Genomic DNA, 26,826 nt, shown 5'->3' on the forward strand with positions numbered 1-26,826 from the left:
CTCCTTAAGTGTGACGTCTCAGAGACCCTCTCTCCTCGCAGCTGCTGAGAGAGGCTGATTTTTAATTGCGCCGCGCCCGCGACTACACAGTCATACTATCGCCGCGCGTTTATTAATAATTGCGAGTGGAAGTGAAGCAGATTGTGTTGCGCGCCTACGATCGAAACGCGCGCGTCACCCGCCGAACGGGCTTTCCCTTTCTCAGGTATATGCAGATTATTATTCATTGAGTTGCAGCAGCGCCACCCGAGAGTTGTTCGCTCACTTTGCATTTTGTGGCGCAGGTGCTGCAGTTGTTGTTCCTCCGTCGGTCAAGCAAGTCGGTCACGTCGGAGAGGCGCGGCATCTCGACAGGCTGCAAGTTCCGGTGAAGTGAAAGTCGTCACCGAAAGATTGCTCATTTGTTTGTTCCGCGGACATCGTAGGGTGTTCCAGATTAAGAAGTTACATTTTTCTGAGCCTCTCTTTGGAGGTGTGTCCTCGAGACCAAAACACCTTGAGTCCACGTCGATCGCCTCTTCCTTATTACACGACCTGCGGATGTTGGCTGGATAGATTGTTCTTCAACTCGGAAGGTGAGGTTATTATTACGTCAGTATAAAAAGCCTTGGCACCTCATTGCCGATCATGCGAATGCAGCCAATCCGATCACGTTTATCCGAATCATTGGATTTTCACCTGGCATGCCATTGAATGCGATCCTACGCCTGAGTGCGCGTCTCATTATGAAGGGAAATTTAATTAGTTGCAGTTTTTTTTTATATTTCACATTTTATTGAATTTATCCTATTACTTTCATTTAAATAAATTCCTTATCATATTCAAACTTGCAGCAACCAGAAACTGACTTCATGAATTAATATTATATTTGTCGGGGCTTTTCCTTGTGTAGTTACATTTATTTTGAAATAAGGACGTTAAATGTGTTCCTCGAATATATACAGAAGTGTTTGGAAATCCCCTGTAGCCTTGTTTTTGGTTTGAATGATTTTTATTGCTTTTCAAATTCTTGTATTTATTTATCTTTTAACCAACGGGCATTTTAATTGAAAATGTTGAAAATATTTTGTTTCATCGTGTAAATTAAGGCACTATTTATGTAAATTTTATTTAGACGTCTGGCTGAAAAATTTGAAAGGTTGATTCACTCATGGTTTTTTTGAGAGTTAAATTTTATAACGATATTTCCGTTTTGAGGATAAAAATTAACCCGTAGGACCAAAACCACCATTTCCATGCTTGGCAGGAAGAGAACACGGCGGATGTTATAATCAGATTTTACTCTATTTTTCTTAATTCAAAGACAAAGCCTTTAGCTGAAATAATGTTATTCATTCATATTTAATTAAATTGTGTTGTGTACTCTAAAAAAACAGACGATTGCAAATTAGCAGAAAAAAGTAGATTCTAAATATTAATAAATAATTGTCGTTGGTAATTTAAAAAGATCATGTCTCATTTTGATTGATAGTATTTAAAAATTAATTTGAAAAATATTTTTCTTACTGAGGACTGGGTCCATACCAAATGAAAGGAAAAAGGAGATTGTGCTCCAGAACAGTCTAAAGTTGATTCTATTTTAGTCAGAATGTTTCTTGGTCACAAGAATACGCAGCTACAGACACTAAGGAATTAAAATTATGCTGAGGCTTGAGTGTTTTCTGACGCATTGTGCACGCCGCGGCGTTATTTGATGCCGTAAATTTACAATAATATTTTCAGCGACGTTTCACTGAATACAATTTTCAGCACTGAAAATACGTTTTGATTTCTGCAAAATAATTTTTTTAACTTGGGATACCCTTGAATCTCGAATATAGAGCAATATACAATTTTTTTGCAACACATTTCTGTTCTAGAATTAAAAAATTTATTTATTCGCTCTTGTCATTTCAACAATTGTTGGAATTTTTCCAGACATAAAATGCCAAACAAAATTCTGCAGTCTTGTTGCATGTTAGACAATATTGACAATTCAGAAGTGGAAATGAGAATTTTGCGTATTAAATGTGTCCTTGGCGAGTGGAGCGTGCGAAATTTTGAATGGACATTCACGGCCGCGTGATTTGCAGAGAATAATGCACCGGCAAATGTATTTTTTATTTATTTATTCTGAGGAAGGAAGAGAAAATTGCTTTGTGAAGAAAAATGAGTCACGTTCCTTGATAAAATTCCCAGCGGGGGTGCACACAATTTTACTGTTGGTGACGCCGGTGATATGCCTGGATATTTATCATCCTTTCACACACACTAAGTTATTGGCCTCGGGCCTTTGCAGGTTCTGACTAATCACTAATGACCTTTTAAGCCCTTGGAAACGTCAGTAAATTTTGAAAATTAAATTACGCACATGTTTGAGTTTTGTCACTCGAGAGGAAGAAAAAATAAATCATCTTTACGCGTGCCTGTGCCCTTGTTGCGTGCAATTACCACTGATTCGTGAAATGTGACACTCTGTTACACTCCCAGTTCTTAAAAAAAGGGGGTCAGAGATAACGATACATACCATGACATTCATAGTCTACATTGCGCCCAAGTCCATTCAGTTTTTATACTTTCAGGTTTAATTTTGAAAAATAAAATTTTTTCTTTAAAACATAAAATTATAATTAAATTTATTTTCTAAGTTTAATTTAAAATAAATAATATAACCCATTTCATTAACTTATATTATCAAAATTTAATAATTAAATGATTTAATAAAAAGCCCAAAAGGTGAAACTATTCGACTACAAAAAATTAAAATTAGATTAGATAAGAAAATTTAAACTACTTTTTGGATTTTCGCATTAAATTTTTATTTCTTCAATTTTTCAGGATGATGAGACCAACATGGATATTGTGCCTTGTGGCGGCCGTGCTTCTTAAGAGCGAGGTGCGCGCCTTCTCCAAAGGAGCCCCTGATTCTGCTTGTATTTCCATGATCCCTGGACACAACGTTGATCCGCAAGACTCCCCGTCGCCCTACACCGTCGAGCTGGCGCCCATCAAGAACGACAACGGTCGGCGCCTCGTCAACGTAACCATCGTCAGCCAGGGCAACGCTGACTTTGCTGGCTTCATCATTCAGGCCCGTCCTGACGGTGGAAACAATGCTCTCGGCTCCTTTGAAGTTCGACCAGAATTGGGAAAAACGCACACTTGTGGATCTGGATTAAAGGTAAAGATAAACTTTTTTACTTTATTAATTTTGGATATAAATTTTAATTTTAATTTTATTTTATTAATTTTGGATATAAATTTTAATTTTAATTTTATTTTATTAATTTTGAGTATATAAATTTTAATTTTTAATGTGATAAATTTTGAATGGATTTTTTTGTTAGTTTTGAAATGAGGAAATTTAAAAAAAATAGCGCAAGTTACCGTCAGCGCGAGCGCAGCCAACTTTGTTATTTGATCGTGTAAAAATTCTAAAAGTTACTTACTTAATCTCATAAAAAAAACCGGCGGTGTTCATCAGGTTGATTATTTGTCAATGTCACAATTTGAAAATTCTCTTTCATTCACCAATTGGTTATTAATTATTTACATTGTGTTTTGGTCCCATTCTTGTTGTTTTTAACATGAAAGAGACTGCAGTAGCTTTAGCACGGAAGGTCCTGCCTTTGCGTGATCCCAACACTATAATGGGTCAAATGACCCATTACATCGATTTTTGTTCAGAAGGCCAAATTTTAAATGGAATGCCGAGGTTTTGGGATTAAAAAAAAAGTAAAAAAACACATAATTATGCTGTAATTATAAATATTATTTCAAAAAGATCGCAATTTTTATACTTCAATGTACATTTTTTGAAAACCCGCTTTTAATTATTCCCAGGATTTAAACGCATTTTTATATTTTAGAAGGTTTTTAAAAGAGAATATATTCATGAATTATTAACTTCTTGTTCTTCAGAATTCTGTGACACATGTCGATGCAAAGCGAAAAAGGACAGTTGAATTGGTTTGGGAGGCACCCAGCAACTTTGATGGTCATGTGACTTTCAAGTGAGTATTCAATTCTATTATCAACGGTTCAAAATATCATCTATTTAAGAACATCTTTATTAAAATTTCTTCAGCTTTTGATTTTGTTTTTATAATCCGTCGACTTTATATCTCATATATTCATCAAAATATTATTTTAAAAAGCTGCTTTTTTTTAGCAAATTTCATTTTATAAATTTATCTTGCTGAAAGGGTCTATGATTACTGATATTACGCAAATATTGAATTTTAACTAGGTACACAAGACAAATAAATTTGTTCTCAAATCATAAAGTACTCTCACCAACAACCTAATTTGCTCTAAAATTGTAATTAGTGTCTTGTTATCTGCTTTTCAAAACTATTTTTGTAAAATAAAATTCTAAATTTTAATTTTTATATATTTATAGTGCAACTGTTGTGCATAATTTCGCTACCTTCTGGACCGGCATTAAGTCGATTCCTTTAATTGTTCGGAGTACACCAACAGGCGTTGAATATGACACAAGTTCAAATAAGCCAACAACCAGAGTTCCTTACAAATCGACTGTCTCCACGACAACAACCGCTAGACCTCTTGTTAGTAAAATAATAGATTATTAAAAATGTGTTTCCAGAGTTTCATAATAATTTTTTTCCTTTTAGTCGGGAAGCCAGGTGGCCAATCCAATTTATGAGGGCTGCAATTCCATCAAGGGCTGCTTTGGTTGGCCTAGCAATTGTGTCAACTCAAAAAGTTGCCGAGCTTTGGTCACCTACAAGTTCAAGAGCTTAAATTACGAGTTTGAATTGTATGCTGATGACAGAATCTGGGCTGCTGCTGCATTTTCTCATGACAAAATAATGGTTGAAAGATTTAATTTCTCTCTTTAAATCAACTCATAAAAAAATTATTGTAGGCTGAAGACGCTGTGATGGAATGTGTTTACGAAGAAGACAAAAATGAAGTGAACGCCTATGTCTCATGGAACGAGGCGGCCAACCCTCGTAAAGGAAATCACCGCGTTGTAAGTATTAAAAATTTTATATTTTTTTTGAGGGGTAAAGGATTTTTTGTTTTGGGTCTCTGCAAGGTGAAAATTAATGACCATATAGCCTTTAAATTTTATGGGATTAATACAAATTAATTTTTTGTTATTTCAGGAATCAGATCTGAATCTCTTAGAGTCGTCTTACAAAGACAAGCAACTCTACTGCCGTTTCACTAAACCCCGCATCAGCACAATCGAGGGAGTCGAATTTGATCTCGACAAGCCTTACCATCTCTTTGTTGCTGCAGGCACAGACCTGAAAGGCAACAGACTTGGTTATCACCAGTCTGAACGTGATCTGACCGCTGAGAAAATAAGTCTGACTGATATTCAGGAAGCTAAGGGTGCTTCAAAAATTTTGGTAAGTTCCCCCCATACAAAAAGTGATTGTAAAAATAAAAAATAAATTATCTTGTAAATAGGTTCATTTGCACGGTGCCTTTATGATAGCCGCCTGGATTGGTGCCGCCAGCATCGGAATTTTGCTGGCTAGGTACTTCAAAAAGACTTGGGTTGGTTCTCAACTTTGCGCTAAGGACCAGTGGTTTGCTGTGAGTTAGAGAAAAAAGTGATTTTTAAAAATAATATTGCTGAATTAAAATTTTTCCCAGTGGCACAGAGTTTTTATGCTGTTCGCATGGTGCCTCACTCTGGCTGGCTTTGTGATTATCTTTATTGAAATTGGAGGCTGGTCAAGTGCAGACAACCCACACGCCATCCTTGGCTGCATCACCACGGGTCTGGCATTCATCCAGCCCTTCATGGCTGCCCTTCGGCCGGCGCCAAATGCCCCAAGGAGGCCTCTTTTCAACTGGTGCCATTGGCTGGTGGGAAATTTGGCCCACATTTTTGGAAGTAGGTTTTCATTATTGTTATCCGATGTTGTAAAAATATTTATTGTTAATTAATTTTCATTTGCAGTTGTGACTATTTTCTTTGCCGTCTTGCTCCCAAGAGCAGAGCTTCCTGACTGGACTAACTGGATCTTGGTGGGATATGTAGGCGTTCATGTTGTCATGCACCTTATTTTCTCAGTAAGCTCTTGACGCATATTTATATATTATTTTTCATTTATTAAAATTTGTCATTGTTAATTTATTGCAGATTGCTGGTTGCGCCAGTGATAGGAAGAAGAGAGTCAATTCGTTCCCCATGCGGGATCTTTCGCACAGTCGAAACTCTGCTCACTCTCATCATGAAAAAAGTCAGGATGCACCTGTGAGTTTATCTATAATTTATTTTCCATGCGAGCGATTAGCTGATTTTTTTGTTTTTAGTATTCATGCATCCGTAAATTCTTGTTCGCCATATATTTCATTGGTGTTGTGAGCGTGACTGTGGCCCTCATCGTGATCGTCGTTCTAGCGCCCATCGAAGATACATTCAAAGATGTGAAAAGCAAATTGAACATCTAAGCCAAGGAGTTTTTTTAAGAGAAGAGCATCACTTAACATTTTCATAATTTTCATTATACAATCAATCACCATGTGCAATGACCCCAAAAGTCTGTTTTAGAGGCCTTATCTTTTGTCTTCAAATTCCATCTTAATATATATCACTCATCATTTTTAGAAGCAAGAGGAGAATATTAATTCCGTTAGTTGTATGGTTAGTTTTTACGCTATGAGAATTTACAGATTTTTTTTTAAACAAACTAAGCGTTAATTTTTTGTATTTGATTGAAATACTTTAATTAACAAACCACCTGATATTTAAATTTCTAATTTTTATTATGAATCTCGTAAAATGAATACGTCCTAAATAATTTGAATAAGAAATCTCTGCAAGACTTAATTGTCATAAAATAATTTTATGTTGTCTGGTATTACATGAAGAAAGAATATTATGTGGAGATCAAGCTTTCGCAAGTTTTTTGATAGATAATAATTGAGATATTACAATATTTATATTGAGAAAAACTCATGAATTTAATTTGTATAAATAATGACGAGAAATGTTTTTACTGTGAAAGTGTGAAGCGAACAAATTTGTGAATTTTCATTTCCTCAAGTTCAGGGTCCCAGCTGCTGACGGATCTTATCCCCTTGCACAAGTTTTATAGAATAATTTATAATTTACAATGTAAATAAAATTTTCCAGTAATAAAAAAATTCTTCATTAACAAAAATTATCGTGTTTTTTAATTTTATTTATATTGCGCAGTTACATATGCTCCCTTTTCATATATTTCAGACAGAAATTAATTATTGTAAATTAAAATTTTTTTAATCCATTATGAGATTTTCTAGACTGGCGGGCTTTCAAGAGACCTCTGTTGAGAAATCCTTCGTTTTGTCATTTATTGTGTCAGCCCTGACACCGCACATTGTTTGGTTGGCAGCATTGGTTCGTTAAAATGGCCTACGTTTACCATCAGTGAGCGTAGCAGAGAAAAGAAACGGGCCATTTGTCAAGCTGTTGTGGCAGGCTGGGTTCCCATTCGCGACCTGTGTTCGACAATGGCCATTTCCTGAGCTGTTGACTTAGACTTCGATAGCATTCCTGGTCTGCAAACCTCTCGCCTTTCGATCCGCAATCTTGATGGATTTTTCTCGCCTCAACAACAAGAAGCACTGGACTCTGAAGTTTCCCAGGCCTTCGAGACGCTAAGCTGAAAATCAATCGAGTAAGTTCCCAACTTCCATGGCCGTGAAGGAAAACACGGCAAACTTAACTTTAAGATTCGACATTCCGCCTCGTGTTCAACGAAAGAGATGCCGAGACGGGCCCGTTTAGATTTTATCGATTTGTAGCTTCGAACAAGCCCCACCAAAATTTCACAGACATGCAGAGAGAAAGGGCCTTGCTTGTCAGTGCCAACTTCTTCATAAGTTTTGCACTCGCAATTAACAACATTGAACATTTTTGCAAGCGATTCGCGTATTTTAGTCCGTTGCTTATTTTTGTCCTGACACTGCAAAATTTTCAATTTTGACATTTTTTTTTGTGCTAAGAATTTTTTGGCGTTTGGATTCTAATTACTGTTATCTCTAACTTCAAAGTTATGTAACTACTTCGCTATCTGAGATGGGTAGGATGAGTTGACTGAAATGCATAAAGAAATATTAATTGTAAAACTTTCGAAAATGTAAATGGGAATACATTTTTTGACATTTCTATTATAAGCCTTTTAAAAGCAAAACGCTCATATTTTTAAAATACTGATACATTTTTTTTTAATATTAAGAAGCATGATGTTTTTAATCACTTTTATGTGAAAAGTGGAAACCTTTCATGAGATGAAGGAAATTTTTTTGGCCTTCAAATAAAAAGAGGGTGTCAAGTATCGAAATAATAAAGCAGGCTGCGCCCAAGAAGACGGGGTACAGATGATATCTAAAATGTGCGTTTTGTATTATCATGTTCGTGCAAGTGGAATTAGAGAGAGGGGCCATACCAGGATCATCCACAAGATTTTCCTCTTAATATTATTCTTAGACTTTTTTTTACCTTTTTGTTTTTAATCTAGTCGATCCTGAGTCTGAATTGCAACAATCCATCAGTTTTTAAATTTTAGTTTTACAAAGACTTAAAAAATATTGCTTATTTTTGTCGTAAATACACCATTTTTCGTAATTGAATTTTAAGTAAGCATTTCCTGGATGAGGTGTTTGAGTCATTTATTGACTTCTAGAAAAAAAAAACCAGTGGGCAGATTCACTTCAGATAACCTCCTGCTTTTTACATTGCTTTAAGCTTAATGAATACTGAACTGCACAGAACAATTAATCAGATTGATTATCACATTTTTAAAAACGGCTACAAATAGCGACAATAATTTAGATAATTATTTTCCAATGAACAGAAATGCTTAAATGGCATTTTATATCTTAAGTTTGGTTTAGACTTTTTAATCGTCCTCACATTATTTTTGACATTTTAATTTCCTAGTGGATGTTTTTTTTTGCGTTGCGTCATTATATTATTCCTAAAAGGTCATTGCGGTCTTTCAAAATTTTGAGATTCCACGGTCTTGATAACCATTTTTGGTGTGAATTTTCAGAATGGAGTGTCCGCCGACGCCACCGTTGTTGCCAGCGGAAAGAATTCCAACCCCTGAAGAGAAGGTGACCAAAGGGGAAGATCTTTACGCACCAAGGAGTGGCTCACCAGAACCCAACTGCACCATTTGCCTCGGACCCTTAACAAACAGGTCAAACACTGACATTTGCGCCCACAAGTTCTGCTTCGAGTGCATCCACACGTGGTCCAAAGTACGTAAATCATCCAATTAATATGGTTTTCCTTTAATTTTTTATAACAAAAGTTTCTAATATATTTGAATATTATTTAAATTTCTTGCTGGGAAAGAAATAGTAATAAAGTCTATTTTTCTACCAATCATTGTCAGTTATTGGCCACTCAGTTAAAAATACTTGGTTAAAATAATATGACCCAGTGAGTAACCAAATTGTGGCTTGAAACTGGCCATTCATAATTGTTCATTATAGTTTTTATTATTATAATAATGTACGTCAATTTATTTATTGTCTGGAAGGAAATCTATCATAAACTTACTCATATTCTAAAAACAAATTAAATTATAAAATTGACTAAAATATGCATTTAATAAAATCCTCCTTTCATTTTTAAGGTCAAGTCGGAATGTCCACTGTGCAAGCAGAAGTTCTCAATGATCTACCACGGGTACAAAGAGGATGGCAGCCACAAGGTATTCACGGTGCCGCGACCAGCGCCGGACCCGAGCGTGGACTCGGAGTTGCATGGCAACTACTTCATGGTGGTCAACATGCCAAATCTGCCCGAAATGCCGATCATGCCGATGCCGTTCATGCGACGCAACCTGAACCGCCACCGTCTACCTCACCTGCCATCCATGTATGCTCGTCTCCGTCGCGCCATTCCCCGGCCGACCGCGCTCTCGGTCACCCCCGAGGAGTCGCTTCCCCTGGCCATGCGAACCAGATCTCACTCAAGACTCGTCAACTCCTATCAGTACCGGCCCGTCTCCAACCCCAGTGAAATTCCAAGCCCCATGGGCATCGACCGGCGCTGCCAGATTTACGCCCTCAACCAATGGGCTCTGCCTTTGCCAGACATCACGGGACGCACCAGAGAGAGCTCCCTTGCATTTTTCCTGTGAGTGAACTTTATTCTCTGTAGACTTAAATGAAAATCACACTCTCTAAGAAAAATTATTCAGCCATAATGTTTAAATTTAATGTGATTTTTCAATCAAATTGTATTTTGCATGATTTTATTCTCAAAATATCCTCAAAATGTTTGATCAATGCATCTTTTAAAACTCAAAAATGGTAAAGAAGGATGAAACTTTTAAAAAATGCGTTTTTTTTACAAATTTCTCATCAAGATTATTAGAAACATACCATTTTTGCATCCAGGCAATTTAATTGCTTTTTGAGATTTCAAAAATATCTCAGGCTCCTTTTGTGATCTTGTAATTAGAACTTCAGAACTTTTCTTTGAATTTTTTGTGCCAACAATAAAAAACAATTTTATTGCAGAGAAAACCCAGCGTTGACACATCGACTTACCTCATGGATTCTTCGTGATCTGTCAGTGCTGCTGTCAGAGCCACACATTGCCCAAGCCTCGCATCGCATCAGTGAGATGCTGTTGCAGCATGACCTGACCAGCCGAGAGTTCAGCAATGAAGTGCGCACCTTCCTCGGTGACCGCACGCGCCACTTCATGCACGAATTGATCAGTTTCGCCCGTTCTCCCTACGACATGATGGCCTACGACCGGTACGTCTCCTACGGCAACTGGCACCCCAACTTCCACAGCTATGCCCTGCAGCCCAACGGAGAAAACGACTCGGAAGATCTTGACGATGAGGTGAGAGAAAACTATCCCAAAAATGGTGCCGCGTACTACAGAAAAATACAAAATATGAGCTTGCAAAAATCAACAACAATGATCCAATAGTAGTTGGTTTTGGGAACCAGTAATTTCGTCAGTATTATTCATCCAAGTCTGGCTTTCTTGTAAGAGTATAAAAATAATTGTGCTATTACTTCTCTATAGTTGGGTGTTGCATTCCGTTATTTAAAATTCCTGCTACTGACTTTGCTGAGAAAGGCAATCTTAATACAAAGACAAACAATTTTTTCAAAGAGTTCTAAACTTTTTTTTTACACAGTTGAAGGTCTAATATAGATAATTATTTATTTTTTCTATTATTATACTGCAATTTAAGTCACTGATTTGAATTTGTATAATTAATTCATATAATTTATGTAATTTCATGAATTTTTATTTTTGGGATTTGAGATTCTACACGGTTTTCTTTCTCAATTTCAGGACGTCGTGGAGGTGCCTGTGGACGGCGGCACCGCTCGTCGCTTTGAATACCCGTCAATGCGCGAGCGACTGAATTTCTACCGTCAGCGCGACCCAGACCGTTGGGACCGCATCTATGCGCGTCTCCGCTCGATCCAGGATTATTCAACCCGCGCCAATGAACTGCTGAACTTGCAGATGCCTTCCGAATCGAGCGCGTTCACCGCCTTTTCGGCCGCTCCTGCACCTCAGGTTCAAATACCCCCATCAGCTGTCGCTGGGCCCTCTGGCCTCTCGGTTCCGTTAACCACTGTGCAGACGCCCATAGTTCTGGACTCTTCTGACGACGAGGCCCTCCCTGCCTCCGTTGAAACCCCTGCTGAGGGGGATTTTCTTCCGTCAGACAATGAAGTCGAAGTGGTTGGAGTGTTCAAACCTCGTCGCATTCGTACACCCGAGCTGATTGAAATAACGTCAGACCAGGAAGAGCTCCCCGAGTTCTTTGAAGCTCCTCTATACTCGGCCAACACTTTGGAAGTGCAGAGCCAGCCAGAGGAAGAAGTTGAAACCAAGATTGAGGTCGAAGTCCCACGACCGCCGTCGCCGCCTCCACTGCCCGAAGAGCAACCTGAGGAAAAGAAAATCAAGAAATTGAAGCGTCACGCATCTTCCCCTCGACCCTCCAAGTCGCGGTCTAAGCACAAAAAGCACAGGCGAAGGCACCACAGCACAGTGAGCAGAGACGAAGACGTGAGCAGCTCTGATGAATTTGACGCTCTCATGTACAAACCACCCAAGATTGAAGTAAACATGTACAGTTCAAGTGAGGACGATGAGGAGGCGATGCCGGCGCGTCTCCGCAGCGTGATTGTGGCCAGTTCGGACTTTGGTGGTGCCTCCACTTCTCGATCCTTCCGTTGAAGTAAAAATGAATAAAATGACTGCTACTCTCTCCAATTAACCTGAATCGGTTTGCTTGCTTTTGTATAAAACATCCAGAAGTGGTATAAGTTGTGACTCTTTGTTTTCATGAATAATGTGCATTGTGGTGAAATTTCTGTGTAATAATCAGAGCATATTTAATTATTAAAAGAGAACTGGGCTTGCGTTATCCATGCATCTCTAATTTGCATCAACCAGTTAATCTAGGATTGAGTTTTTAGTATTGGAAATTGTGAACTGTTAATTGTAAGATCAAGAAACGCATATTATGATAAACAAATGGACAATTTTTGGTCGCAAAGTATGTGAAATTTAAACAATTATTTTATTGCATTGTAGTATGCTCAAAATTACCATTTATTTGTGTTAAAACTTTGAGTTTATTCCAATAATGTCGGAAATCCTGTGGGAGATAATTCCATTATTCCGCCTCCTTTCTCAAATCAAGTTAGTTAGTACACTGGCTAATTATTCCCTTCCCTTTCCCTGTCTTGAACGTCCAAAGAAAATTATTTCGACGTAAAATCCATTATTGATTTGTAAAGCACAGAGTCTTTCTTTTCGTTTGTAATGTTTAATTTGCATTATGACTTTATATAAAATACTAATTTCAATCAAAGTGTTTTGAAACCTTTTTGTTTTGCGCAAGCAATATTTGACACTATTCAAGTCAGTGACTTTCTTGCAGTGCCTTGACTTAATTTTGCTGTTTTCAAAGAGTTTACAGAGAAAATTCACATCCTTAAAAGTAATTTGAGATATTTATAAGTGGGGGCAACTTTTGCGATTTTTTTGATAAGATAATCTTTATTTTTAGACGTACGTACCATTAATAATTTCTTTCATTTTGTGTTCTTTATTATTCAATTTCAATTTTAATATCTTCTACAGAAATAAGGTTCTATTAGAAATAACATAATAATTGTGGATCTCAATGGAAATGATAGGTAAATTTATTACAGGAAAATATCCAATAAGCTAAGAAAATAAAACGGCTCGTAATATATAGCTAGGGTCAGTTGAGGAAGGCATGATAATTTCATTGAAACATAATTTTCTTCATAATTTAAATTTAAAATCTTTTGCCAAACCAAGATGCTGATCTCCTGCAGCCCCCATACTACATGATTGACAAACTGAGCAAGTGTGATTTAAAATTTAGTATTGTCTACGCGTGACATCAAATTGACCTGATGCTAAATATCTCATCGACTTTTAATTCGGTTACTTCTAGCTCTTTGCCAGGAAAATTATCTAAAATTCATGTGATGCGCTCTATGAACTAGAAGCATTTAAATTCTCTGTTGTTCCGTGGCATTATTTTACAGAGAGGATTCCAGTCCGATTTTAGAAACCGTCTCAAAGATAGCATTGGCCACATAATCAATGTTGTGGCTAGTCAAACCACACATGTTGATGCGTCCGCTCTTTAGCAAGTAGATGTGGTAATCGTTCACCAGCATATCAACGTGTTTTTCTATAAAGGAATTTGTTCAATTATCTAGGCAAATTTAATCAATGGCAAAACTTACGCTGAAGGCCAGTGTAGGAGAACATTCCGATTTGATCAGTAATGTGATTCCAAGTGCCAGGAGTTCCGAGCTTCTCGAGCCTCTCCCGAAGGCCTTTCCTCATCGCAATAATACGTTCAGCCATGGTCTTGATGCACCCTTTCCTGAAGTTGAAAATTAATTAGATGAAAAAAATTATCAACTTTATTATTGATACCATTCGTCGCAAAGTTCAGGAGTGTTGAGCACCGTGGAAATTACCCTTGCACCATGGTTGGGTGGATTGGAGTACATTCCACGCACCAGCAGAGTGAGTTGCGACTTCGAGGGTGCGATGGTTGAGGCGTCGTTCACAACCACGGTCAAATTACCAGCACGCTCGTCTAGATTGAGCGAAATGTTTTTCAATTTTCTGTTTTTAAAAATTTGCATTATAAAACTCACTGTAGAGTCCAAAATTCTTAGCAAATGACTGACAGCCAGCAAGCTCAAAGCCACGCTCCACAAAGTAACGAACTGCAAATGCATCTTTCTCCAAATCGCCGGAAGCGAATCCTTGGTAAGCGCAGTCAAAAAGCGGGAACAGCTTTTTCTCCTTTGGAAAATTTTTAATGGTTAAATTCCTGGTGCCAAAACTTGTCGTTAATTTTATTAATAAAATGCATGTAATAGTTCCAATTTAATAATGGGAATCAATTAAATGGAGGGCAACATAATTAATGTTGGGTTAGCTTGAAAAAAGAAATTTTTCATTTGTACTTTGTCGTTATACTAAATCATATCAAATATTGGTCAGCTTATCTTGATGCAAACCCACTTGAAAATGTTTGTCAGCCAATCAGCTTATGAAATTTTTGGAGGCTTGTTTTGATCAGGCCATCCTGCACTTATGTAAAGGGCATCAGCCCAAATATCAAATTGACCTCTGATCTGAAAAGTTTAGATAAAACTGTAAATTATGAGACTTGCCTCAACAACGTCAGCAATGAGCTTCCATTGGTCAGGTGTGGGGTCGACGCCAGTTGGGTTGTGGGCACAAGCGTGCAAAATAATGACCGAGTTCTCGGGGGCATTGCGCAGATCCTCGATCATTCCCTCAAAGTCCAAGCCACGGGTTTCTGGCTTCCAGTAGCGATAGGTCCTGGGCTCGGTGAACCCAGCGTTGACAAAAATCAGGTTGTGGTTTTCTAAAATTAGGAGGGATAAGAATTATAGTTTGAAAATATAATTATCAATTAATACGAATACTATAAAATAATTCAAATCATACTTTTTTGAAAATAAAATTTGAAAGGCAAAAAATTAATTTAAAAATTCAAGACGGTAAGATTTTTTAAAATTAAAATTCATTTTTTTACCCCAAGTTGGAACGGAGTAATAGAAGGTTTTGTACTTCAAAATGCGGCCCAAGAACTCGGCGGCCATGCGCAAACTGCCAGTTCCACTGAGGGTCTGGATTCCAAACGCCTGAAGCAAAAAATATTAAAAATGAAAAAGTGGCCAATTAAGCTTGTTAACAATGTATCTCACCCTTCCTTCCGCAATGGCTTTGCTGTCCTGGCCGAGGAGCATGCGAGTGGCAGCGGTGGAAAAGGTGTCGAGGCCTAGCACAGGCAGATACTCGTGGTTGAGTGACTCGTTGCTCGCCATCGACTGCTCGGTTTTTCGCACCACGGGCAGCACCCATGGTTTGCACTCATCTGTCCTGTAGGCTAAACAAAAATTCAATAATAATTTAAAATGTATTATTTTTAAATGGAAATAAATTTTAATCACTTTTTCTAATTCTTTCTTAAAATAAAATAATGAGACGCATATGATATAAAATTGTCTTTTCCTGTTAAGTACTGAGAATTAGTGCGAAATATAATATATTTTTGAGAATGAAACCAGTTTTGTAGAAAATACTGATTAGAAAATAAATGTGCATTCTCAAATGAATGGATTTTGCCAGTAATCAGTCAATCGCATTTATTTGCTTGATTGCTTGGCTAACCGTCCTTGACCACTTGATTTTTTATTTATATAGTTTTACTCAGATTTACTAGGAAAAAAGTAACCTTGAAAGTAAATAGATTGATAAGTTTCAACAGCATAGCACTGCATTGAAAGGAATTGCAAACGTGCGACAGTGATCAGGGCGTTTCATTTCATATGGTGTAAATTGGCCAGATCCGGTTGCAACTGGAGTGAGCATAGATCAGCATAATGTTTTTATTTGTTTGCATTTTAAATAAAAACAATAAATAATATAATTTTGGAAATCTCCATATCTATTCAAAATTAGATGGGCTACATTTTTCCATACACCTGTACAAAAATCGAAGGGGGCGTTCATTTGGAAAATTTCAGTCAATAAAGTCAAAATTTGTCTGAAAGTGACCTTAAACGTGTTTGAACACGTTTGGTCACCATTGCAAAGTTGTCGGTAAGCATAAATGATTTTTGTTTGTTTGCTTTGCTGAAATTTGCAGAATAATTATAAAATTGAAGAAAATGCACAAGCAGTTTCCTTTTGTCAATGCCACATTCATCAGAGTATCAGGAGAATGCTTTTAAGCGTGGTTATTTAAAATTTTTTTTAAGAAAAAAAAATACTCAAGAATTCCAATCCAGTTTATTTAATAATTCAATTGTTGTTAGGGCACCAAGACAGCATTGTTGAGCGTTTCCTTGGCGAACCTCAAAATTCGTTAAAAAAGGATCAATTGTTAGATCGCTCTGTTGATTCACTCCGTCCGGATAAAATTTGAAATTTGAGAACTTTCTCCCAAAATGCAGGCGAGAGAATTAGTTTTGGCACGCAAGCTTCGCGAGGAGCGGGACATCGGGATGAACGAAGCAGGTAAGAACATCGACACAAGCGTTTTTAAATGTATAAAAAAAAAATTAATCTCAGGGGAGATTCTCGTGTCAGAGGCCATGTTCAACACTCTGCGGCCAAATGGTCCACCAGTGGGGCGCCATCGCCCATACCATCTTGCCAGAATGGCCAACGACGACATCTGCCTCATGGTGAAATACCGAGCATTGGGTCGCCTCAAAGGCTCGGCTTTATTCTGCCCCACCTGGATCGCCAAGCAGCTCAACTTGCGTGTCGGCGAAACGGCCACTGTCTCCCACTGGCAAGGCGAAGTCCGAACGTTGAAGGTGGCCTGCATCCTGGGACCATTTACGAAAAAGGAGGAGAAAAATCTGGCGCGAGCTTTTGCCAGGATCGGCATCCTCAACTCCAACACCTCCATCACTCTGCCACCCAATAACATCGGCCTGAAGCAGGTGAAGATCCTCAACTGCAACCCACGCAGGGGCTACTTTGACGCCGAGAAGTCCGCGCTTAAAGTCATCGAGGTTGACTCGGACTTAGAGGATTGATCTTTGAACGCCTTGCCGACTTTTGGCCTCGATTTGAACAGTAAATTAATAAAATTAGTTTTTAACTCGAAATGACTTAGTATTTTCTTGAAATGCTTGCCTGCCAAATTGGCTGTCAGGGATTATCAGGGATTATTATGCTTTTGACGACGGTGAGGGGATATATATGTATATTATCTCAGAAGATTAAGCAAAATTTTTGCTGGTGGTGGTGTCTTTTTGTCCTAAAATTCTTTTTCTCAATCAAATATTTTTAATTATTCAAAAAGGAAAAAAAATAAAATTTTCTTTAAAAAAATTGCAAGGAGAACGATTGGAATATTATGCTGAAATTACAAAACACCCAGTTCTTGAAAGTTTTATTCAAATTTTAAATCTCTTTTTGAAAAAGAGGTGAACTATTTTTTTCTACTTAGAATAGCACTCTTAATTTTGGCACACTTCCCACAAATCATTCATCACGTGAATTATCTTTCTGGCTCCAGTCAACCTTGTCAACCCTTCAAAAATATCGTCACTGAGCTGATAGAGTCACCTTCATTGTTCGGTGAAAAAAAATTGCGAGGAAATTTTTTTAATACATATTGATCATTATCATGGAACATTTTGTTCTTTGAGAAAAACAATTTTTAGCTCATCCTGCACAAATCTGAAATTTATTTATTTAAATTTAAGTATATTTAATTTCTTAAAGCAACATTATGGACCTACATAAAAAATTATTCCAAGTATTTTTCCAAAGCCACAAATAATGAGATTATTTTTAATAAATCTGTGTTTGATGTGGACATTATTAATTGTAAATATACAAATAATTATTGAAAATACGCACCTCCGACGCCCAAATTCACTTTCTGCGCGTTAGGGTCGTCGAGGAATGCCTTGTTCAGGGCAAAAACCTCAATCGGCGGGCCGGTGGTGACATTGGAGAACCTGGAGGTCATGGCTAAGGTGACACTGCAGTGACGGAGATAAAGCTGGACGACTCTTCACTTTTCAGCTGCGAGAAAAGAGAAAGTGAATCTCGACGACCGGCGCGAAGGACAGACGGCCAGCCACACTGACAAAAACTGTACTTCGAGTTGGAAACTTGCCCGCAGTACCTGCTCGAATGACGTCAAAAATACTTGGTGGCCCTTTCTTTTGCCAGACTGGACAAAAAAGGGGGCGCGGCAGGACCGGGTAAACAAAATTATGAAGTGTGCACAAAGGAGACAAGGAATCTAATATATTTCTGCAATATAAAAAATGATATTTAATCAAATATTTTTCATTAAAAAACAAATTAACAGCCAATTAAAAGTATTGGCTTATTTGCTTTTTGTTTATTCCAGCTAAATTGAAATTTTTATAAGTTTTCAGAATTATCTCGTTGATCCTCTAAAATTCCTTTAATGGAAAGAATGAAAACATGTTGGAAAACATGTAAAACATCAACATTGCCGACAACAAGAATCAACAAGAATTGCCGATTCCTCACTCATCCTCGCCACTCATCGTTTTCTTTCCACGTTGTTTTATGACTGAATTACTTAACATTCAGGACTTACTATGAAGCAAGAAACTTGGGAAATTGAATAATTTATGGGAATAACTACATAGGGCGTCGCAGCTTTGCAATACATACACATAATATATTATGTGACACACAATCATGTTCTTCATCACTCGATTCTCAATTGCAAATAATTCATAGTTCATTGGTATGTAACATACATATTGATATATTTGAAAGTTCGCTGTTTTTATACATAATATTACATATTTTATAAATTGAGATGCCACGTCTATAATTTAATTTTGATTATTATTGAATTTAAAATTCTATGGTTGTTATAGATTAATTCTAAAAATAATGGAGCGTGGAAATTTTCCAAAGTGTCTCTTTTGCAAAGCTCCTGTCATCAACCAAGACGGCAGTGACCTGCTGCTGTACAACATCGAATTTGAAAAGCTTGCTGAAATTTTTGCAAAATGGAGAGGATGGCACTTTGAAGAAGAAGATGGAGAAACGTTAATTGGAGAATATTGGTGCATGTTCTGCGCCATGGATGCGAGGTAAAGATTAATTAATTTATTATATCGAAGGATTAAAATAAAATTATAGTCACGGATCATTGAAATATAACAATACAAATTATGATATGTATTACAGGTTTGCTTGTGAGAAGAATAGCTCAACACCTTCTGTCTTTCGAGAACTAATCATTTGGCCATTTAGTGACACTGTCTTCAACTATTTCAAACGTAGGTTTAAATAAAAATATTTTTTGTTTAAAAGATTAAAATACATTTAAAAATCGTTTATAATTATTAATATAAACTTTTTTGTAGGTGGCTGGATGAAGTCTTGTTCTGTGCCTTTAAAAAAGTTACGAGATGAAGAAATTTGTAGTCTCGGCAACTTGAATCATGATTCTGACAAAGCCACTGATATACAATATCCACCATCTTCAACTTTGATTCGGCAGGAAAGTAATATTGTTGCACCTGAGGGAGAAGATTCATCCTTGCTTCCGTTTGACACCATTTACTTGGAAGAGCGATCAGTCGATTACGACTCATTGGTTTCTGAAATCAAATTAGAACCTCCAACGTCTCCATGTCCTTCAGAGAAGAATTTCCAAGAGTCATTTACCTATGAGAGCATAAAAGATGAATTCTTTGATTATGAAGATACCCTTGACGCTCCTGAAACTTTGAACTTAATGAAAAGTGAAGACAAAGTAGCTGAAAAAGACAGGCCTAACTCATCCTTACCTGAAGATGGAAATCAAACAAGGAGGAAAAGAGCTCCACCAAAACGCTTAGCCGACCCAATGTTTATTCTAGATCAAAAGAAGGCTCGTCCAAATACACAATCAGAGAAATGCAATTATTGCAGAGATAAATATGGATCGGATCATTTGTTAAGAAAATCATACTGCCCTGCGTGTAAGTTATGGTTTGAGTGTGTTGGACGCCGCAACAACCACTTTCGATCCGAGATGTGTTTGAAGTGCCCAATATGCTCCATGCAGTTTGAGAACATTAGCCAAATTACAAAGCATGTTCAAAAATTGCACTATAGAAGATCTCTGAATAGAACAGGAAGTGCATTTCAGTGCAACATTTGCAAAGAGGATTTGTCTTCTGAAGAACATCGAAAAGAACACAAGCAAAAATTCCATACTAATAATGAAATTATGAAAGTATGCGAAATTTGCTGCGAAAAGTTCAGATTCAGCCAATTTGACCAGCATTGGAAAAAGGAGCATTCAATGGCAGATCCCTTGATTAGGTAAGAGAAAAGACATTCAACATTTAAATTTTATCTACACCTTGTAATATAAAAATCTTCTGCCGAATTTTATTTTAATTTTTTTTTTTAAATCTTGGTTCTTAAAATGTCTAATAAACCATTTTGTTATTTTTCAGTTGCAACTACTGCGTCTTCAAGACAGACTCGGAAACTGACATTAAACAACACCACAAGAACCACGACGATCATACTAGTTTGCCCATTTTCATCTGTCAGTATTGCACGTTCCAGTCAAACAATTTGTCTTTTTACAACTACCACGTGTGTCCAAAGAGACCCAAAGTCGAGTGTCCCGTATGTGGACTGCAGATGTACTACGAGTTTTTGAAAGAGCATTTTGACACGTCAGAATATAAGAAAAAGTGCCGTGCTTTTAGGCCGAGGTGCAAAACAATTGCTGATGTTCACCAACAGTCACTAGCCACTTGCAAGCTATGCAAAAAAAGCTTCTGCACAATTCAGCATCTAGAAAGTCACACACGAACGAGTCATGGAGCAAACGCTTGGGAGCAGCTGCCTGACCTGAAATACAAGGACTCTGGGTTCACATGCCGATTCTGCGGGGCTCATCGTGCATGTGCTGAAAGTTTGCAGTTGCACCAGAAGAATGTGCATCGGGACTTAATTCAAAGTGTTTGCGGTTTCTGTGGAAACATCTTCAGAAACCCGAGACTGCTTCAAACTCACATGATCAAAGTTCACAAATTGGATGACGTGGGCTACCACTGCATCACATGCAATTTCTTCTGTTTTGAAAAACAAGATTTTCAAGAGCATTTGAAGTGCAAGTTTGCGAATAATGAAAAGTTAAAATCAAATGTAGATCCTGTCGAAAAGCACAAATGCAAGATCTGTAAAAAAGATCTCACTAGTGCCTATAGCCTCAAATTGCACATAGCCGCTCTACACCCTCATGTTCAACTTCATTGTGGATACTGCATGAGGATTGACTTTGAGGACGAATACAGATTGCGTCTTCATATCTTGGTTTCTCACTTGCTTTTTAAGATCAAAGCGTCATCGCATGTAATAAATAATAGCGCCCGTAAGCTGCATGAATGCAATTTGTGTGTGGAATTTATCCGGCACAAAAATCTCATATCGCATCTTGAAACTAATCACAAAAATGACCTCCTGATTGAATTCACCTGTGAGGTCTTGGAAGAAGATAGAGAATGGAAATGCAAAATTTGTGCGAAAACATTCACTTCATCAAAATTCATCCCAAGTCATTTCTTGGGAGAGCATTTTGGGACAGGGACGGACAAACTTTGCACTTGCAATTTATGTGGAGCTTTGATGCCCGACAAAATTGACGTGAAGGTGAGTTAAAAGTGCAGCTTACACAAATTATTTCCCAACAAATCTTTTGCGAAAGTTTAATTCTTTAAACTAAGTTAAAAATGAGCTTCCTATTTGGTGCACGCCAAACCTGTGACTAACTCAAAAGCAGTGCATTGGAATTATGCTCAACTCAATTTGTTAATTCTCTCTTGAAGAACTATTTTTTTATACTTAAATTAAATTATAAATATAATATTACATTTATTAAACACCATAGTGTGCAAATACATGCATATATTTATTATTGCTTACTTATATTTTGATAGAATATTGTAACTGAATTTAAAAATTATCAAGAGCAAAATTAAAAATTTTGTGTTTGGATTTTCTGTTTCAGGAGCAGCATTTGTCATGCAGCCATACTGAAACTGCAGGTGATCCTTTGTTCAATCTTGCTGGAAAATTTTTACCCTGCAGTTCTGGTCTGAGCGTGGGAACTTGTCGCAATCGCACCAAGAGCCCAGTTATTACGATGAAACCTGTTCCGAAGGAAAAGAAGAGACGCCACCAGAAGTCAACTGAAGATCCCTTTCACTTTGAGAAGCGGCGGTGCAAACTTTGCAATATAAATATGAAATTGATCAACGTGCCAAGACATTTTCAACACTACCATCGTGATGTATTTGATAGAGGGGAGATGGAGTCGAACATCATGTCAAGTCACACTGATGTTTCTTACTGCCGTATTTGCAAAACGGTGATTGAATTGGGAAAGCTGCAAAACCATTTCCGCGAGAAACACTTCATACAATCTCCATCATATTCTCTTGCCATTGAAGAACTTAGCCGTGTCGAGCCAATGGAGGAAGTTACACTTGATCAATCAAATCTGGAACTCGAGGAATCATTTTCTTGTAGGGAAATGGTTGGATTCAAGTCAGAGTGAAAGATGAAAGACCATTCAAAGAGGCTTTTCAATGAAGATTGTACCGTACTTAGCAATACTACTGAAAATGAAATCTAGCATTTTTTTTTCTGATGGATTGTAAAAGGCTAACTGCCTAATTGAATGAAGAGCTCATCTCTGTTTTGTATAATTATGGATTTTGTTCTATACATAATTATAATTAAAAGATACAAATCAAGATTATTAGTTCTTTGGTCCTGTTTTCTATGGGTAACAAAAGCTCTAGTGGAACATAAAAAAAGTAAAAATATTATTTGTTAAGTTGCATAAAGAGTAGCTACTTATATTCATGTATAATCAAAAAGTGATAGTTTTTTTTTTTGAATTTCTGAAAACCTGATCACATTTAATTTCTTCCTTTTGGTAATTGTTAGACGTAAGTAAAAATAGTAATAAGTTTCATCTAATCTAACTTTTTCCTGCGCGAAGACAGAGGTCGAGCTTCAAACTGATTTTCAAGCCACAAGGTGCTCTTCAGGATCGCAGCTTCTCGAATTGGAGCTGCAGGCGCCGGTCTCTTAAAACGTGTAGATCCCATCTCATATCCCTTGTTGATTGGATTTGGGTCCTTGGGAACTTCCATGAAACCTTTTATCAGAATCTCCGGAATCTGCACCTTTATTTTCTCTCCCTATTAATTACAAAATTAGTCCCTTAAATTTAAAGTAAAATTTTATATTTCCTTAAAATGGTTCGTTATATCGCTTCTGGCAGGCGCCGATGCAGTTGTCTCAGTGGAAATTTTGTTTTTCTGCAGCCGAAGTATCGTTTCCTGAAACTGTGGTGTAAACCTCCTCAAGTCGGATCCAATTTTCTCATTCGATTGGTTGTATGGATGAATTGGAATAAGTTGGTCAAATAAATCATCAGCCGCTTCATCGTCTACAGAAAAGTGGTTTTTACATGTGAAAAAAATTTAAAAAAATCAGCTTATATTAAAATTTACCATCATTGTTAATTATCGGCTGATTTGACAAAGTAGTGTGAATCATTTCCCACTTATTACTAATGCAGCCTTTCACCGTTTTTCAAAATCTTTAATATTTTGTTACCATAGCAACCCTTTATAATATTATATTCATTGACAAGAAAGATTTTGATTTATTATATATGTTACTATTCACTATCTGAATGAAGGAAAACAAATTAGAAAATAAAGGCAAAATTTTTATCTTTGTTATTTTTAATAATTATGTATTTCAATTTACACAATTTAACTGTCAGAAATACAAATTGCTCTAAATAAAAAACCTATTTTACAATTTTTTCATAATTAAATACAAAATACATATTAACAGTCTATCTTTTAGCCCGAAGACCCATTTGCAATGTATCGCTGACCGAATTGACACTGAGGCACATTGGAAGGACTGAAGAATCCTGTCTCATAGTAGCACGTGTATCTGTCGGCGGGCGCGAAGGTGAAGCTCATTTCTGATGGACAATATAGTGAACAAGTCAGGTATTCGCTTGTGCCGTTGCACATGCGACTTCCATTGAACTGAAGATTTCTCAATGAGCATCGATCAATACCTATACAGAAATGAAATAATAAAAAATAAATACTTGTTGTGTATTGATAATTTACTGTATTGACACTGAAGGCCTCTGAATTCTTTCTGACACTGGCAACGGTTGTTCGAAAGGCAGCGTCCACCGTTGCGGCAAGGAGGGTTACATGTCACTAAAATTTTCAAATTTTATCAAATTAAATGCTATTAAATCAATATTAGGACACAGAAAATAGTTCCAATTCATATTTGAACACGAAATTTCAGTATTTTATAATTATTTTGAAAATTTTGTTAAGTAAAATCAGCTGAAGATTAAAAAAAAAAATACCATCACAATTAGGAATATTTTCCCAGTCAAAGTCGACATTATTTGAAATCCAGGTCCCATTGCGACAAACAAATTCAGTCTCAGAAAGGCTATTAGGGAATTTGGTGCCAGCCAAACATTTAACTGTGCAAGACCTAAAGATATATCAACATATAAAGTTAAAATGTTACATACAACTAATTAACATGAAGTATTTTGAGTGAAAAGAGTAAAAAATTTGAAAAGGAAAGAAATGAAAATCATCTATTACATTGCGGTAAAATTAAATTATTTTTTAAATCTAACCTTTGCGTGCACTGCTTCCTTGAGTTCATCGGTGTGTTAGGGTAAATAGAACACACGCGGTCCTCGATCTCACATTGAGCACCGTTGAAATTCGGTGAACAGGAGCACCGGTTTGGAGACGTGCAAATCCCACCGTTTTGACATTCAGGTTGGCAGATTGCTACAGTAGAATCAAAATATATTTTTTTAAGCCCATTTTTTGTATGATGAGTGAAATTACGTTTGCACGGTGGTAGAGTCTTCCAGTCGGCGCCGTGAATCAACCAGTTGTTATTTTGGCAGGTCAGGTACATGGTGCTCTCGCCGTTGGGGAATTGATAGTTATTGTGACAAGATGCTTGGCAGCTGCCGCTAATAAATTTTTTATTTTAAATAAATCTCACGCCATAATTTAATAAATATGACATATGCAAAAGAAATTTGATTAACTGTTAGAGCAGTAAATCAGTAATATATTATTTTAAATTTGATTCATTCACAATCAGATGAGAGCGAAAATAAATTAAAATTAATAATTGTAATAATTATTATTCACCTCGCAACGTTGCAAGTTAATTTTGAAAAGGCAGGAACAGGCGGCAAATGTGAACATTCAGCTGAAAACGACACACAGCAATCGTCAAATCTGAGCATTAATTTAATTATATATGACATTCTAATATTTGCTTAATTTAAAAGTAAAATTAGCATTTTTTTGACACAATAACTATTTTTGTTAAACATCATAGAAAATTATCAGCATCATTATTTATAATAAAATTCTAATGTTACTGACCGTGATAAACTGCATTGACCATATTAGGGTCAAGCAGCTGCGATTCGTGAGTGGTCCCGCTGCGTCCCAATACTCTATTGCTGATGATTCTTAAAAATGATTTATGTTCGAAATCCTTCTTTCATTGACAATTTTTATATATCTTACTTTGGTTGTTGAACTTCAATTTTGTGGTATGAGAGATTAGGGTCACAGTGTACCACACTTGTCACCACTGGATTCCTTTGCAAATATAAAAGTAATTCAGTTTGCACTATCACTATTTATAATAATATTTGAACAGAATATTAACGAGAAAAGCGACTGGAAAATTACAAATCAAAATAAATTAAAACATAGAGTGACTCTATCTTACCCACTGCATTTTTGCAAAGCGGAGCTCAAAATGCAAAAACTGAAAATGGTAAAATCCCACATACTGCAGATAAAAGAACTAGATCGCAAATAACGTGAGTCGCTCTTCTGCACGGGCATTTAAGCGATCGTTAAGGGTCACAAAGGTCGCACCACTATCAGCCTGACCACCGCTCGAGAAACATCTTGGCATTGGCAGCAAAAACGACAGAGATCTTATTTTTTTTAGTCGCAAAATTCATGCCATGGCCGCTTACTGTGTGTCAGTGTGTCAAGGCGTGACCTCGACTTGCCAACTTATAATCGGTAAAGTGAATCAAAAGAGGTAAAAAATAATTTATTTGCAAACACGATTATTGTGAATGAAAAATAGTAAATTACGAAAACTGTTTATATAATTTATTCTCATCATTGTGTCTTCATTGACCTCATTTATTTTAAAATAAATTTAAGCAAAAGTTAAAAAAGTAAGAAATTTAAAGTCTCTAGCTAAGCAACTTACTGAATAGAAAGTTATAAAACTGATTTCATTGATGGAAATGAACTATATTTTTTTTTTTAATTGAATATTTAGAATAATTTTTGGTTATGTTTAGCCCTGAATTTTGTTGAATTTTATAATTCTAGCTCTGCATTTTCTTGTTATCCTTATGCATTTCTTCAATTCTTTAATAAAATTCATGGGTGTAAATTTTTTTTTTAATGGAAGAAAAAAATTATTTGTTTTTAAAATTTATAAATAAACTGTTGAATTATATAACGTGTATCATTTTACTAAAAATGATCAATAGCAAAGTATTATGAGACGAATATTTTTATAAATGCGACTTCTTTATAATTTTATGTAATAATATGGCGAATCAGACAACGACCGCGCTTAAATAAGAGATAAATAAAGCGCCTTGCAATGTGACCGATACTGTG

At 36.6% G+C, this 26,826-nt stretch overlaps 6 protein-coding genes across 7 annotated transcripts; 4 read left to right on the top strand and 2 right to left on the bottom strand.

Annotated features, from left to right (window-relative positions):
* The first annotated feature begins 49 nt into the window (after nt 1-49).
* On the top strand, nt 50-7,133 carry LOC132202205 (putative ferric-chelate reductase 1 homolog). 2 transcript variants are annotated; one of them, XM_059628975.1, is made up of 14 exons: nt 50-205; nt 285-367; nt 426-575; nt 2,818-3,160; nt 3,901-3,992; nt 4,382-4,550; nt 4,617-4,817; nt 4,871-4,978; nt 5,115-5,363; nt 5,425-5,553; nt 5,614-5,857; nt 5,924-6,036; nt 6,107-6,220; nt 6,280-7,133. In XM_059628975.1, exons 4-14 carry the CDS (start codon nt 2,819-2,821, stop codon nt 6,415-6,417), a joined length of 1,899 nt encoding a protein of 632 aa, XP_059484958.1. In that variant the 5' UTR covers nt 50-205; nt 285-367; nt 426-575; nt 2,818; the 3' UTR covers nt 6,418-7,133. The 2 variants fall into 2 exon arrangements, with proteins under 2 accessions (XP_059484958.1, XP_059484956.1); XM_059628973.1 differs by having other exon boundaries at nt 285-575.
* Nucleotides 7,134-7,332: 199 nt separating this feature from the next.
* LOC132202288 (E3 ubiquitin-protein ligase Topors-like) lies at nt 7,333-12,377 on the top strand. The gene is made up of 5 exons (XM_059629114.1): nt 7,333-7,628; nt 9,006-9,216; nt 9,597-10,102; nt 10,489-10,822; nt 11,288-12,377. Exons 2-5 carry the CDS (start codon nt 9,007-9,009, stop codon nt 12,185-12,187), a joined length of 1,950 nt encoding a protein of 649 aa, XP_059485097.1. The 5' UTR covers nt 7,333-7,628; nt 9,006; the 3' UTR covers nt 12,188-12,377.
* A 753-nt stretch (nt 12,378-13,130) lies between these two features.
* LOC132202294 (aspartate aminotransferase, cytoplasmic) lies at nt 13,131-18,261 on the bottom strand. The gene is made up of 9 exons (XM_059629125.1): nt 18,198-18,261; nt 17,927-18,094; nt 15,250-15,431; nt 15,078-15,186; nt 14,689-14,906; nt 14,164-14,314; nt 13,937-14,102; nt 13,741-13,883; nt 13,131-13,685 (listed from the first exon to the last, which is right to left on the bottom strand). The coding sequence occupies exons 2-9, from the start codon at nt 18,036-18,038 to the stop codon at nt 13,531-13,533; spliced, it is 1,236 nt and encodes a 411-aa protein (XP_059485108.1). The 5' UTR covers nt 18,039-18,094; nt 18,198-18,261; the 3' UTR covers nt 13,131-13,530.
* On the top strand, nt 16,196-17,323 carry LOC132202297 (uncharacterized). The gene is made up of 2 exons (XM_059629133.1): nt 16,196-16,564; nt 16,619-17,323. The coding sequence occupies exons 1-2, from the start codon at nt 16,495-16,497 to the stop codon at nt 17,092-17,094; spliced, it is 546 nt and encodes a 181-aa protein (XP_059485116.1). The 5' UTR covers nt 16,196-16,494; the 3' UTR covers nt 17,095-17,323.
* On the top strand, nt 18,050-22,958 carry LOC132202285 (zinc finger protein 700-like). The gene is made up of 6 exons (XM_059629109.1): nt 18,050-18,797; nt 18,934-19,152; nt 19,250-19,341; nt 19,429-20,374; nt 20,512-21,718; nt 22,077-22,958. Exons 2-6 carry the CDS (start codon nt 18,950-18,952, stop codon nt 22,623-22,625), a joined length of 2,997 nt encoding a protein of 998 aa, XP_059485092.1. The 5' UTR covers nt 18,050-18,797; nt 18,934-18,949; the 3' UTR covers nt 22,626-22,958.
* Nucleotides 22,959-23,817: 859 nt separating this feature from the next.
* Nucleotides 23,818-26,024, bottom strand: LOC132202482 (neurogenic locus notch homolog protein 2-like). Its single transcript, XM_059629431.1, has 9 exons — nt 25,904-26,024; nt 25,696-25,770; nt 25,549-25,637; nt 25,309-25,369; nt 24,994-25,124; nt 24,774-24,933; nt 24,489-24,622; nt 24,235-24,330; nt 23,818-24,179 (listed from the first exon to the last, which is right to left on the bottom strand). The coding sequence occupies exons 1-9, from the start codon at nt 26,020-26,022 to the stop codon at nt 23,953-23,955; spliced, it is 1,092 nt and encodes a 363-aa protein (XP_059485414.1). The 5' UTR covers nt 26,023-26,024; the 3' UTR covers nt 23,818-23,952.
* Nucleotides 26,025-26,826: the final 802 nt, after the last annotated feature.

The sequence above is a fragment of the Neocloeon triangulifer genome, unplaced genomic scaffold, assembly GCF_031216515.1.
Source record: "Neocloeon triangulifer isolate White Clay Creek 2 clone unplaced genomic scaffold, ASM3121651v1 ptg000015l, whole genome shotgun sequence".
NCBI classification, from domain to species: Eukaryota; Metazoa; Arthropoda; class Insecta; order Ephemeroptera; family Baetidae; genus Neocloeon; species Neocloeon triangulifer.

Coding starts and splice junctions, on each gene's coding strand:
- LOC132202294 (XM_059629125.1), bottom strand. CDS start 18,038: ATGACCTCCAGGTTCTCCAATGTCACCACCGGCCCGCCGATTGAGGTT. Junction 14,315..14,688: donor TCATTGCTGACGTTGTTGAG/GCAAGTCTCATA, acceptor AATTTTCCAAAG/GAGAAAAAGCTGTTCCCGCT. Junction 14,103..14,163: donor TAAGAATTTTGGACTCTACA/GTGAGTTTTATA, acceptor CGCTCAATCTAG/ACGAGCGTGCTGGTAATTTG.
- LOC132202205 (XM_059628973.1), top strand. CDS start 2,819: ATGATGAGACCAACATGGATATTGTGCCTTGTGGCGGCCGTGCTTCTT. Junction 4,551..4,616: donor CAACAACCGCTAGACCTCTT/GTTAGTAAAATA, acceptor TTTTCCTTTTAG/TCGGGAAGCCAGGTGGCCAA. Junction 6,221..6,279: donor AAAAAAGTCAGGATGCACCT/GTGAGTTTATCT, acceptor TTTTGTTTTTAG/TATTCATGCATCCGTAAATT.
- LOC132202288 (XM_059629114.1), top strand. CDS start 9,007: ATGGAGTGTCCGCCGACGCCACCGTTGTTGCCAGCGGAAAGAATTCCA. Junction 9,217..9,596: donor GCATCCACACGTGGTCCAAA/GTACGTAAATCA, acceptor TTCATTTTTAAG/GTCAAGTCGGAATGTCCACT. Junction 10,823..11,287: donor CGGAAGATCTTGACGATGAG/GTGAGAGAAAAC, acceptor TCTCAATTTCAG/GACGTCGTGGAGGTGCCTGT.
- LOC132202297 (XM_059629133.1), top strand. CDS start 16,495: ATGCAGGCGAGAGAATTAGTTTTGGCACGCAAGCTTCGCGAGGAGCGG. Junction 16,565..16,618: donor CATCGGGATGAACGAAGCAG/GTAAGAACATCG, acceptor AATTAATCTCAG/GGGAGATTCTCGTGTCAGAG.
- LOC132202482 (XM_059629431.1), bottom strand. CDS start 26,022: ATGCCCGTGCAGAAGAGCGACTCACGTTATTTGCGATCTAGTTCTTTT. Junction 25,370..25,548: donor GGTCAATGCAGTTTATCACG/GTCAGTAACATT, acceptor TGTCGTTTTCAG/CTGAATGTTCACATTTGCCG. Junction 24,180..24,234: donor AGGCCTTCAGTGTCAATACA/GTAAATTATCAA, acceptor ATTTCTGTATAG/GTATTGATCGATGCTCATTG.
- LOC132202285 (XM_059629109.1), top strand. CDS start 18,950: ATGGAGCGTGGAAATTTTCCAAAGTGTCTCTTTTGCAAAGCTCCTGTC. Junction 19,153..19,249: donor TTCTGCGCCATGGATGCGAG/GTAAAGATTAAT, acceptor TATGTATTACAG/GTTTGCTTGTGAGAAGAATA. Junction 21,719..22,076: donor CCGACAAAATTGACGTGAAG/GTGAGTTAAAAG, acceptor TTTCTGTTTCAG/GAGCAGCATTTGTCATGCAG.